Raw genomic sequence first — 14,313 nt, 5'->3', positions numbered from 1 at the left:
CAGTCTGTTTAACGAAAGTTTGTTGTTATTAGGAAGAATCAACAGACAGTTGGTTCTATGTTTGCTTAGGACTGTGCAGGTAATAAGTGATACCAACCATAAAGATGACAAAATTCCTGCTTCAAACAACTTACAATTCAATGAATTATCTATCATATTATATATGTAGTACAAACCTATGAATAAACATTGAAAAACCATTGAAATAGAAGAGATTCAAACTTTCAAAGAGTTTGATTCTTAATTTGGTCAAGGGAAAGATAGAGGAAATAGAAGTTTGAAGAGTTGTTGATATACATCTGAGAATTTACATAAATGGATATTTGGTTTTCTCCGTGCCATTATTGCAGTTGTATTTCACCTAGGCAGAGGTATCATACACATACATAACCATATTTTTTCTGTATATGCAAGAATTTACATACAACCACACCCATTAGCTCAAAACTTCCTCTGAGGTAGATTTAGTTTGTAATGCATATAAAAATAAAATTTATCTCTTCTGTTTTTTCTTCCAGTTTTACTGAAATATAACTGACGTATAGCACTGTATAAATTTAGGGTGTACAGCATAATGATTTGATTTACATCCATCATGAAATGATTATCACAATAAGTTTAGTGAACATCTATCATCTCATATAGATAAATAATTAAAGAAGTAGAAAATTTTTTTTTCATGTGATGAGAGCTCTTAGGATTTACTCTCAACAAATTTCATATATAGCATAGAGCAATGTTAATTATATTTATAATATTGTACATTACATCCCTAGTACTTACTTATAACTGGGAGTTTGTGACTTTGACTGCCTTCATGCAGTTCCCCTTCCCCCCACACATCTGATTTCTTTTTCTATGAGTTTTTTGTTTGTTTTGTTAGTCCTGTTATACAACATAGTGATTTGATATTTCTATACATTTCAAAATGATCACCATGATAAGTCTAGTTATATGTCACCATACAAAGATAGTACATAGTTACTGTGTTCCCTATTTTATTTTATTTTATTTTATTTTATTTTTGCGGTATGCGGGCCTCACACTGCTGTGGCCTCTCCCGTTGAGGAGCACAGGCTCCAGACGTGAAGGCTCAGCGGCCATGGCTCACGGGCCCAGCCGCTCCGCGGCATGTGGGAACTTCCCAGACTGGGGCACGAACCCGTGTCCCCTGCATCGGCAGGCGGACTCCCAACCACTGCACCACCAGGGAAGCCCCCGATTTTATTTTAAATATTTTACTTTTATTTTTTTAATTTTAAGTATTTTATTTTATTTATTTATTTTGGCCGTGCTGAGAGGCATGTGGGATCTTATTTCCCCGACCAGGGATCGAACTGGTGCCCCCTGCAGTGGAAGTGTGGAGTCTTAACCACTGGACCGCCAGGGAAGTCCCCACAGTACATTTTATACCTGTGATTCATTTATTTTGCAGTTAGAAGTTTGCACCTTTTAATCTCCCTCACCTATTTCTTCCCACCTCCCCCCCGGAAACCACCTCTTTGTTCTCTGATTCTGTAACTGTTTCTGTTTTGCTCTGTTAGTTCATTTGTTTTGTTTTTTAGATTCAACATATAAGTGAAATCATACAGTATTTATCTTTCTCTGCCTGACTTATTTCACTTTGCATAATGCCCCCTAGTTCCATCCATGTTATCACAAATGGCAAGCTTTCATTCTTTTTTATGGCTGAGTAATTTCCACTGTGTGTGTGTGTATGTGTGTGTGTATGTGTGTGTGTGTGTGTGTGTGTGTGTGTGTGTGTGTGTATACACCACATCTCCTATTCCCATTAATCTATTGATGGGCACTTAGGTTGTTTCCATACCTTAACTCTTGTAAATAATGCTCTAATGAACATAGGGATGCATGTATCTTTTCTAATTTGCATTTTTGTTTCTTCAGATAAATACACAGGAGTGGAATTGACAAATCATATGGTAGTTCTGTTTTGAAATTTTGAAGAATCTCCATACTGTTTTTCATAGTGACCGTACCAATTTACATTCCCACCAATAGTGCATGAGGGTTTCCTTTTCTCCACATCCTCACCAACACTTGCTATTTGTTGTCTTTTTTGATAATAACCCTTCTGACAGGTGTGAGGTAGTATCTTCTTGTGATTCAGTTTCCCTAATGACTAGTGATGTTGAGCATATTTTCATGTGCCTGTTGGCCATCTGTGTGTCTTCTTTGGAAAAGGTCTATTCAGGTCCTCTACACACTTTTTCAGTTGGGTTGTTTTATTGATGTTGAATTGTATGAGTTCCTTGTATACCCGTGTCCCCTGCATCGGCAGGCAGATTCTCAACCACTGTGCCACAAGGGAAGCCCTCCTCATATATTTTAAATATCAACCTGTTATTAGGTATGTCATTTGCAAGTATCTTCTCCCATTCAATATGCCACCATTTCATTTTGTTGATAGTTTCCTTCACTGTACAAAAGCTTTTCAATTTGATGTAGTCCCATTTATTTTCTTTTGCTTTTGTTTCCCTTGCCTGAAGAGCCAGATACAAAAAAATATTACTAAGATCAATGTCTAAAGAGCTTACTGCCTGTTTACTTCTAGAAGTTTTATGGTTTAAGGTCTTACATTTAAGTCTTTAATCTGTTTTGAATTTATTTTTCTACATAGTGTGAGAGAGTAGTCTAGTTTGTTTCTTTTGCATGTAGCTGTCCAGTTTTCCAAGCACAATTTATTGAACAGGCCGTCTTTTCTCCATTTTATATTCTTGCCTTCTTTGTCATAGATTAATTGACCATAAGTGCATGAGTTTATTTCTGGGCTTTCTGTTCTGTTCCACTTATCCATGTGTCTGTTTTTGTGCCAGTACCATACTTGTTTGATGACTGGCACTTTGTACCATAGTTTGAAATCAGGGAGTGTGATACCTCCAACTCTGTTCTTTTTCAAGATTTCTTTGGCTATTTGGAGTCTGTTGTGCTTCCATACAAATTTTATAATTATTTTTTCTAGCTCTGTGAAAAATGCCATTAATATTTTGATAGAAATTGCATTGAATCTATAGATTTCCTTGGGTAGTATGATCATTTTAACAGCAATTGTTAATGGGATTGTTTTCTTAATTTCTCTTTCTGATATTTTGTTGTTAATGTATAGAAATATATCACATTTCTGTATGTTAGTTTTGTATCCTGCACATTTACTGAATTCATTGATCAGTTCTAGTAGTTTTTTGGTGGTGTCTTTAGGATTTTCTATATATAGTATCATGTCATCTGCAAAGAGTGACAGTTTTCTTTCTTTGTTTCCAATTTGGATTCCTTTTATTTCTTTTTCTAGTCTGATTGCTGTGGCTAGGACTTCCAATACTATGTTGAGTAAAATTGGTGAGAGTGGAAATCCTTGTCTTCGAGGAAATGCTTTCAGCTTTTCACATTTGAGTATGATATTAGCTGTGGGTTTGTCATATGTTTAGATCTGAAGTGAGTCTCTTGTAGGAAGCATATGTATGGGTGTTGTTTTTGTATCCATTCAGCCACTCTGTGCCTTTGATTGGAGCATTTAGTCCATTTACATTTAAATTAATCATTGATATGTATGTACTTATTCCCATTTTGTTAATTGTTTCGGAGTTGTTTTTGTAGTTCTTTTTTGTTGAGGTCCTTTTTTCTCTTTTCTTATGATTTGATGCCTGCATTTGGTGTTATGTTTGGATGCCTTTCTCTTTTTTGTGTGTATATCTACTATGGATTTTTGGTTTGTCATTACCATGAGGTTTGTGTATAGCAATATATATATATGCTTGTTTTTAAGTTGCTGATCTCTTAAGTTCAAACACGTTTTAACAACCCTGCATTTTTACTTCCCACCCCCAATGTTTACTGTTTTTGACATCACCTTTTTGTTTGTGTATCCCTTAACTACTTATTGTAGATGTAGATGATTTTACTACTTTTTAAATTTTTTCGCGGTACGCGGGCCTCTCACTGCTGTGGCCTCTCCCATGTGGAGCACAGGCTCCGGACGCACAGGCTCAGTGGCCATGGCTCACGGGCCCAGCCGCTCTGCGGCATGTGGGATCTTCCTGGACTGGGGCACAAACCCGCGCATCTCCTGCATTGGCATGTGGACTCTCAACCACTGCACCACCAGGGAAGCCCTGATTTTACTACTTTTGTCTTTTAATCTTCCTACTAGATTTATAAGCTGTTGATTTATTACCTTTATTGTATAGTTGCATTTTCCTATAAGATTTTTTCTTTTGTAAATTTCATGTTTCTAGTTTTGGCCTTTTCTTTTTCACATAGAGAAGTTCCTTTAACATTTCTTGTAAAGCTGGTTTGGTGGTACTCTTTTATTAGCATTTGCTTGTCTGTAAAACTTTTGATCTTGCCGTCAAATCTGAATGAAGGCCTTGCCAGCTAGACTATTCTTGGTTGTAGTTTTTCTTCCTTTCTTCACTTTAAATATACAGTGCCACTCTCTTCTGGCATGCAGAGTTTCTGCTATAAAGTCAGATGATAGCCTTACGGGAGTTCACTTGTATGTAACTTGTTGCTTTTTCCTTGCTGCTTTTAATATTCTGTCTTTATCTTTAATTTTTGTCATTTTCACTACAGTGTGTCTTGGTGTGTTCCTCTTTGGGTTGATCCTCTTTGGGACTCTCTGTAACTCCTGTACCTAGATGTCTGTTTCCTTTCCCACGTTAGGGAAGTCTTCAGCTATTATGTCTTCAAATACAGTATGTTCTCTGCCCCATTTTCTCTCTATCTTCTCCTTCTGGGACTACTATAATGTGACTGTTAATATGTTTGATATCGTCCCAGAGGTCTCTTAAGCTGTCCTCATTTCTTTTTATACATGTTTCTTTTTCCTGTTCAGCTTCAGTGATTTTTCACTACTCTATTCTAGCTCACTGATTTGTTCCTCTGTATCATCTAACCTATTGTTAATTCATTGTGGTAGATTTCTTGTTTCAAGTATTGTACTCTTTATCTCTCTTTGTTTCTTCTTTGAATTTTCTAACTCTTTGTTCATGTCTCACTCTGTTCATCCATTCTTCTGAATTTTTTGAGCATCTTTATGATTGTTACCTTGAACTCTGTATCAAGTAGATTGCATGTCTCCACTTCACTCAGTTCTTCTTTTGGGGTTTTATCTTTTTCTTTCATTTGGAACGTATTCCTCTGTTGCCTCATGTTGCCTAATTTGCTGTTTTTATTTCTGTGTATCTGGTATTTGGTTGTTTCCCGAACTTGGAGAAATGACCTTTTGTAGATGTCCTATGCGTCACAGCAGCACATTCCTCTCTGGTCCCAGAGCTATATGCTCTAGTGGTCCCCCTAAGAGGACTGTGAGGGTCCTTCTGTTGTGACAGGCTGACTACTGTGGGTGGTCTGGTAGACTTGGCTGGACTGGCCCCCTGTCCATTTGGTTGCCAGTCCATGCCTTATTCGGAGGCTGCTGGCCACTGGTGGGTAGAGCTATGTCACAAGGTGGCTGACTGTGGAAACCCATGGGGTCCTGGGGCTAGTGCTGGCCCAGTGGTGGGTGGATCTGGGATTAGGGTGAGTGGCTATGGGCCCAGGGGTCCTGGATCTAGTATCAGTCTGCTGGTGGGTGGGACCAGTTCCTGACATGGCTTACTGCATGGTCCAGTGTATCCAAAGCTGTTGACAGCCTGCTAGTAAGCAGGGATGGATCCCAGGTTGGCTGATGAAGGGGTCCGAGGTGTCCCAGAGCTGGTAATCTACTCGTGTAGCTCAGAGGGTGCTGGGGCTGGTGTTGGCCTGCTGGTGGGTCAGCTGGGTCCTGACATGGCAGGCTGCAGGGCTCTGATGGTCCTGGTGGGGCTGGTGTCTGCCCACTGGTTGGTGGGGCTAGAATCCAGGGGATACCAGGGCTGGTGGTATCCCCTGGTGGGAGAGGTTGTTTGACTGTTGAGCTGGCTGGTGGGGGAGGCTGGTCTCAGGGAGGCTAGAACTGGCTCACTGGTGGGTCACCCACACAGGGGTATGGGTCTTGCCATTACCACATCTCCACCCTTCCCACCCATCTACTTGTGGTTCCTTCTTCATATCTTTAGTTGTAGAAGATATTTTCTGCTACTTTTCTAGTCTTTCTCATCAATAATTGCTCTGTAAATAGTTGTAAATTTGATGTGCCCATGGGAGGAGGTGAGCTTAGAGTCTTCCTACTCCAACATCTTGGTCATTCTCTAACCTGTTCTTAATTTTTTTTATTGTAGTTGAAATACTCAACAGGAATTCTCTTAACCAATTTAAAATTTATTACTTAACTACAGGCACTATGTTGAACAGCAGATCTCTATAATTTATTCACCTTGTATAACTGAAACTTTATACCCATTTTACAACTCCCCATTTGCCCCTCCTCCTAGCCCCTTGTGAGCTCTGCATCTGTGGGTTTGACTGTTTTAAATATCTCATATAAGTGAAAGCATGAATTATTTCACTTTCTGTGACTAGCTTATTTCACTTAGCATAATGTCCTCGAGGTTTTTGTGTTGTTGCATATGGCAGGACTTGCTTCTTTTTTTTTTAAGGCTGAATAATATTCCATTGCAGATATGTACCACATTTTCTTTATCCATTCATCTTTCAGTGGACATTTAGGTTGACTCCATATCTTTGCTCTTGTGAATATTGCTGCAATAAACATGAGAGTGCAGATATAACTTATATATCCTGGTTTCAGTAGTTTTAGATATATACCCAGAAGTAGGATTGCTGGATCATATGGTAGTTCTAGTTTTACTTTTTTGAGGAACCTCACACCTGTTTTCAAAAAAGCCTGGACCAATTTACATTTCCATTAACAATATACTAGGGTTCCAATTTCTCCATGTCCTCAACAGCACTGTTTATCTATTTTTTAAAGAATCATAACCATCTTAACAGGTGTGAGGTCTTTTTTTTTTTTTTTTTTTTTTTGCATTTCCCTGATGATTAGTTATATTGATAACCTTTTAACATGCCTGTTGGTTATTTATATGAGTCTTCTTTGGGGAAATGTCTATCCAAATCCTTTGCTCATTTTCTAGTTGGGCTGTTTAGTTTTGCCTATTGAACTTAATTTTGTTTTAAGAAGATATGTATTCCAGTGAATGAAATCACATGACCTCCTGTGGAATGACTTTGGCCTCTGAGCACTTGTTATGAACATTTATCATTACCTCTTGAATTTAACATTTTGAAATTAACTTATACAATATAGAATTGTGTTTTCAGAAGTATACTGCCATGACATTATACGGATTCATCTTTAGGCAATCCAGTGGTGTGAAGACTTTTAGCAGTTGCAGTTTGAGTGACTTTGAAAATTTCATTTCAAATATGGGTGTCCAGTGTCTTCAGAATAAGCCACAAATGCAGAGGGCTCCGGCAGCAATCTGTGGAAACGGCAGAGTGGAGGGAAATGAAATCTGTGACTGTGGTACTGAGGAAGTAAGTCTGATAATTGGAAAATTGATAAATTGATTGTTTTAGTTCAGCTCTTTGTCATATATGTTATATATCTCAAATATGACTGAGTACTGTGCAAAATATTGGCAGTAATGAAATCAAGGTACATACAAGAATATACCATCTGGATTTAATAGGTTGAAGAGTTTTGGACAAATATAAGAATATTCCCCCAAAATTATTGCTGACAGGAAAAAAGGGAAGTCTACAATGAGCTTTTGGTTCCAGACTAAATATGTAAAATCTTTCAAACCTGTGCTTAACCTTTGGACATTTGATAAGTGTCTTATTGAAGATTAATGTGGGAGCAGACCATCAAGTATCCTTTAGGGTATTGCCTCACAATGGAATCAGCAGTATGGGGAGGGAAGACTGTTAAAGTTACAGTCTGAACATTGGGTGATTTTGATTGCTCACTTGATAGAGAAGCCCTAGAGAAAATATAATGAATGCAAAAAGTCCATGGTATAATGCTTCTAGACAGTTCAGTTTTTGCTGCAGTACTGCAAATATCATAAATGTTCATGATCATAAGATAGAAATGATATTAGGATTGGATACATACATGGGTCAGAACAAACTTGTACTCATATCACATTGTTTTAATACTGTGCCTTTATATTATGTTTCACCATTTGGCAGAACAAGTCCTCCCTTTTTACTCTTCATCTATTTTTAAATCAATTTTCTTGGAGGCATCATCTGCATACAATAGAATACAACAAATATAAGTATACAGGTGGATGAATGTTTGCAAATGTACACAAGCATTGGTACAATTCAGATAGAGATTTTTTTTCATTTTTTAAATGGACCTACAACACTGTTAATTCCTATTACACAACATAGTGAATCAATATTCTGTACATTTCAAAATGATCATCTTGATAAGTCTAGTTATGATATGTCACCATATAAAGATATTACATAGTTATTGATTATGTTCTCCACACTGTACATACTATACTCATGACTCATTTATTTTGCAACTAGAATTTTGTACCTCTTAAATCTCCCTCACCTAGTTCTTGCCTCCCCCCAAACCCCTTCCCTCTGGAAACCACCTGTTTGTTCTTTGTGTGTATAACTCTGTTTCTGTCTTGCTATGTTTGTTCATTTGTTATATTTTTAGATTCCACATAAAAGTGAAATCATAAGGTATTTGTCTTTCTCTGTCTGACTTATTTCACCTAACATAATACCCTCTAGGTCCATCCGTGTTTTTACAATGGTAAAACTTCATTCTTTTTTATGGCTGAGTAATATTCCATTGTATATATGTACCACATCTTCTTTATGCATTTATCTATTGATAGGCACTTAGTTTGCTTCCATATCTTAGTTATTGTAAATAATGCTGCAGTGAACATATGGGTGCATGTATCTTTTTCTTTTATTGAGTATCAATGATTTAAAATATTATATTAATTTTAGGCATACAACATAGTGATTAAATATTTTTATAGAGTGTACTTCATTTAAAGTTGTTATTTATAAAAGGGCTATATTTCCCTGTGCTGTACAATGTATTTTTGGAGCTTATTTATTTTATATATAGTAGTTTGTACCTCTTAATTCCCTACCCCATCTTCCCCTTCTTCCCTTTCCCCACTGGTAACCAGTAGTTTGACCTCTATATCTGGGAATCTGTTTCTGCTTTGCCATATTCATTCATTTGTTTTATTTTTTATATTCCACATATAAGTGATAACATAGAGTACTTGTCTTTGTCTGTCTGACTTATTTCACTAAGCATAATACCCTCTAGGTCCATCTGTGTAGTTGCAAATGGAAAAATTTTATTCTTTTTTATGGCCGAGTAATATTCTATGGTATATGTATACCACGTCTTCTTTATCCATTCATCTGTTGATGGACACTTATGTTGCTTCCACATCTTGGCAATTGTAAATAATGCTGCTATGAACATTGGGGTGCATGTGTATTTTTGAATTAATGTTTTTGTTTTCTTTGGATATATATTCAGGAGTGGAATTTCTGAATCATATGGTAGCTTGATTTTTAGGTATTTTTTTTGAGGAACCTCCATACTGTTTTCCATAGTGGGAAACAGTATACAAGGGTTCTCTTTTCTCCACTTACTTGCCAACATTTGTTATTTGTGATCTTTTTGATGATAGCGATTCTGATACGTGTGAGTTGATATCTCATTGTGGTTTTGATCGGCATTTCCCTAATGATTAGTGTTGTTAGCATCTTTTCATGTGCCTATTGGCCATCTGTATGTTTTCTTTGGAAAAATGTGTATTCAGGTCTCCTGCCCATTTTTAAATCAGGTTATTTGTTTTTTGGATATTGAGTTGTATGAGATGTTTATATATTTTGGATATTAACTCCTTATCAGGCAATTATTTGCAAACATTTTCTCACATTCAGTAAATTGTTTTTTGCTTTGGTCAGTGGTTTCACGTGCTGCACAAAAGCTTTTAAGTTTAATTAGGTCCCATCTGTTTATTTTTGTTTCCTTTGCCTTAAGATCCAAAAAATGTTGCAGTTCATGTCAGAGTGTTCTGCCTATGTTTTTTTCTAGAAGTTTTATGTTTTCTGGTCTTATATTTATGTCTTTAATCCATTTTTAATTTATTTTAATATATGGTTTCAGAAAATGTTTCAGTTTTATTCTTTTAATGTAGCTGTCCAGATTTCCAGCACTACTTATTAAAGAGATGGTCTTTTCCCCATTGTATATCCTTGCCTCCTTTGTTGAAGATTAATTGACCATAAGTGCGTGGGTTTATTTCTGGACTCTCTGTTCCATTGATCTATGTGCTGTTTTTGTGCCTGTATCATACTGTTTTGATGACTGTCTCTTTGTACTATAGTTTGAAATCAAGGAGTATGGTACCTCCGGCTCTGTCCTTCTTTCTTCAGATTGCTTTGGCTATTTGGACTCTTTTATGTTTCCATACAAATGTTAAAATTATTTGTTACAGCTCTGTGAAAAATGCCATTAATATTTTGATAGGAATTGCATTGAATGTATAGATTGCCTTGGGTACTATGGCCATTTTAGCAATGTTAATTCTGCCAGTCTATGAACACTGTATATCTTTCCATCTGTGTCATCTTCAGTTTCTTTCATCAGTGTCTTATGGTTTTCCAAATACATGTCTTTTACCTCCTTAGTTAGATTTGTTCCTAGATATTTTATTCTTTTTGATGTAATTCTAAATGGGATTGTTTTCTTAATTTCTCTTTTGTTAATTCAGTGTTAGTGTAAAGAAATGCAGCAGATTTCTGTATATTGATTTTGTATCCTGCGCTTAACAAAATGGCAGTAAGTACATACCTACCAATAATTACTTTAAATATAATTGTACTAAATGCTGCAATCAAAAGAAACAGAATGGCTGAATGGATAAAACAACAAGACCCATATATATATACTGCCTACAAGAGACTTACTTCAGATCTAAAGACACATGCAGACTGAAAGTGAGGGAATCAGAAAAGGTATTCCGTGCAAATGGAAATCAAAAGACAGCTGAGGTAGCAATAGTTATGTCAGACAAAAGAGACTTCAAAACAAAGACTGTAAGACAAAGGACATTATATAATGATTAAGGGATCAATCCAAGAAGATGCAACATTTATAAATATATATGCATTTAACATAGGAACACCTAAATACATAAAGCAAATATTAACAGACATAAGGGGAAAAATGGACAGTGACACAATAATATCAGGAGACTTTAACACCTCACTTACATCAATGGACGGACCATCCAGACAGAAAATCATTAAGGAAAGACTGGTGTTAAGTGACACATCAGACCAGATGGAATTAATAGAAGTAAATATAGAACATTCCACATCAAAGCAACAGAATACACATTGTTTCAGGTGCCCTGTTACATCTCCAGGGTAGATCACATGGTAGGCCACCAAACAAGTCTCAGTAAATTTAAGAAAATTGAAATCATATCCAACATCTTTTCTGACTAGAATGCTATGAGACTAGGAATGAACTACAAGAAAAAAAGTACAGAAAACAGAAATATGTCAAGGCTAAACAATATACTGCTAAACAACCAATGGATCACTGAAGAAATAAATTAGGAAATTTAAAAAATACCTGTAGGCAAATGAAAGCAAAATGCAATGAACCAAAATCCATGAGACAAAGCAAAAGCAGTACTATGAGGGAAGTTTTTTACTGATACAAGCTTACCTCAGGAGACAAGAAAAATCTCAAATAAACAACCTAATCTTACACCTAAAGTAACTAAAAAAAAGAAAAAACAAAACCTAAAGTTAGTAGAAGCAAAGAAATAATAAAGATCAGAGCAGAGATAAGTGAAATAGAGACTAAAAAGGTAGATTAATGAAGCTAAGAGGTAGTTCTTGGGCTTCCCTGGTGGCGCAGTGGTTGAGAGTCCGCCTGCCGATGCAGGGGATGCGGGTTCGTGCCCCGGTCTGGGAAGGTCCCACATGCCGCGGAGCGGCTGGGCCCATGAGCCACGGCCGCTGAGCCTGCGCGTCCGGAGCCTGTGCTCCACAACGGGAGAGGCCACAACAGTGAGAGGCCCGCATACCACAAAAAAAAAAAAAAGAGGTAGTTCTTTGAGAAAGATAAAGAAAATTGATAAACCTTTAGCTAGACTCATCAAGAAAAAGAGAGAACCCAAATCAATAAAATCAGAAATGGAAAAGAAGCTACAACCAACACCACAGAAATTCAAAGGATCATAAGATTACTTCAAACTATATGCCAGTAAAATGGGCAATGTGGAAGAAATGTACAAATTCCTAGAAATGTGCAGTCTCCTAAGACTGAACCAGGAAGAAACAGAAAACATGAACAGACCAATTGCCAGTAATGATATTGAATCAGTAATAATATTTTAAAAAACTACCAACAAAAAATGTCCAGGACCAGATGGCTTCACAGGTGAATTCACCAAACATTTATAGAGAACAGTTAACACCTGTTCCTATGATAATAAATGAACATATATATGCATCTTTCCCTGAATTCTTTTCTGTTTATTTGTCTGTCCTTATGCCTATTCCACACTGTCTTAACTAATGTACTTTTCAGTAAGTCTTGAAAACATTGTGTGTAAATCAGCCAACTTTGGTCCTCTTTTCCAAAATAGCTTTACTATTCTGGGACCATTTTATTTCCATGTAAATTGGAGAACTGGCATGTGAATGTAGGGACTTTGATTCGAATTGTGTTGTATTCATACATCAATTTGGGGGGAATTACTTTTCTTACCAATATTAAGTCTGCCAATCTGTGCACGTTGTGTATCTCTCCACTTATTCAGATCTTCTTTAGTTCTTCTATACATTTCTTGTTTTGATAGTGTTTAAAATTTTTATTTAACAATTGTATCATTTATTTAACAATTGTATACAATTGTATCACAGTTGTATTAACAATTGTATAACAATTAACAAATAAAATTTTACAAATTTTATTTAACAATTTTATTTAACAATTTCATACTAACAATAGTATAAAAATTACAGTGGACTTTTCTGAATTCTAGTGTTGATTAGAAGTGCTGAGAGTGGCCTTTGCTTTGTTCTTATTTTTAGGGGGATAGTTTTCTGACATTCACCATTAAATATGATATTAGATAATAAGCTTTTTTCAAAAATAGATGCCCTTTACCATATTGAGGAAATTTCCTTCTATTTCTAGTTAACTAAGAGTTTTTTTAAACTGAATAAATTTAAGTGTAATATTGTAAGCTTAAGTTGTACAGTGTGTTACTGTGATACATTTATATATTGTTATATGATTGCTGATGTAGTGATATTTATTACATTACATAATTATAGTACAATATTAGTGTCTGTATTCATTATATTGTGCATTAGATATCTGTGGCTTATTTATTGCTCGATACAAGTGTGTACCCTTAAATACCATCACTCTTACTCCTCTGCCTCCGCAACCTCTGGTAACCAGTACTTTACTCTGTTTTTCACAGGTTTAAACATTCCACGTATAAGTGATATCACACAGTTCTTGTCTTTCTCTGTTTGACTTATCTCGCTAGCATAATGTGCTCAAGGTCCACACATGTTGTTGAAAATGGGAGGATAGCTTCCATTTTCATGGCAGAGTAACATTCCGTTGTGTATGTGTACCAAATCTTTTTTATCCATTAATCCATTGATGGGCATTTGGGTTGTTTCCATATCTTGGTTATTGTAAACAGCCAAGCTTTATTGTGATAAATGCATATATCTCTTTGAAATTCTGTTTTCATTTCCTTTGGGTGTGTACCCAGAACTGGAATTGCTGGATCATATGGTAGGTCTATTTTTAATTTTTTGAGGAACCTCCATATTGTTTTCCATAGTGGACCAATTGGTTGGACCTATTTATGTTCCCACCAACAGTGTATAAGGCTTCCTTTTTCACCACATCCTTGCCAGCACCTGTTGTCTCTTGTCTTCTTTGTGATATCCATTCTGACAGGTGTGAAGTGGTATCTCATAGTGGTTCTGATTACCATTTCTTGATGATTAGTTATATTGAGCATCTTTTCATGTGCCTGTTGGCCATCTGTATGTCTTTAGAAAAATATGTATTTAGTTCTTCTGCCCCTTTTTAAATTGGAGTGTTTTTTTGTTGTTGTTAACAAATTGAGTAAGTTCTTTATATAGTTTGAATATTAACCCCTTATCTGATATATGGTTTGCAAAAATTTTTTCCCATCATGTAGGTTGTTTTTCCCATTTTGATAATTGTTTCTTTTGAGGTGCAGAAGTTTTTGAGTTTGATGTCCCATTTGTTGTTTTTTCTTTTGTTGTTTGTCCATTTGGCATCACATTCCAAAATTTATACCCACTAGTATCAATGAGGTTTTTCCCTAC

At 36.1% G+C, this 14,313-nt stretch overlaps 1 protein-coding gene across 1 annotated transcript in view; it reads left to right on the top strand.

The window, feature by feature from the left end:
- Nucleotides 1-14,313, top strand: part of ADAM32 (ADAM metallopeptidase domain 32) — a 184,217-nt gene that overhangs the window by 82,010 nt on the left and 87,894 nt on the right. Inside the window, exon 11 of the mRNA XM_007469793.1 lies at nucleotides 7,257-7,434. Within this exon, the coding sequence (XP_007469855.1) occupies nucleotides 7,257-7,434 (178 nt within the window). The remainder of the gene's footprint in view (nucleotides 1-7,256; nucleotides 7,435-14,313) is intronic.

The sequence above is a fragment of the Lipotes vexillifer genome, unplaced genomic scaffold (assembly GCF_000442215.2).
Source record: "Lipotes vexillifer unplaced genomic scaffold, Lipotes_vexillifer_v1.1 scaffold1383, whole genome shotgun sequence".
Lineage (NCBI taxonomy): Eukaryota > Metazoa > Chordata > Mammalia > Artiodactyla > Lipotidae > Lipotes > Lipotes vexillifer.
This window is presented reverse-complemented; position numbering and strand designations above follow the sequence as displayed.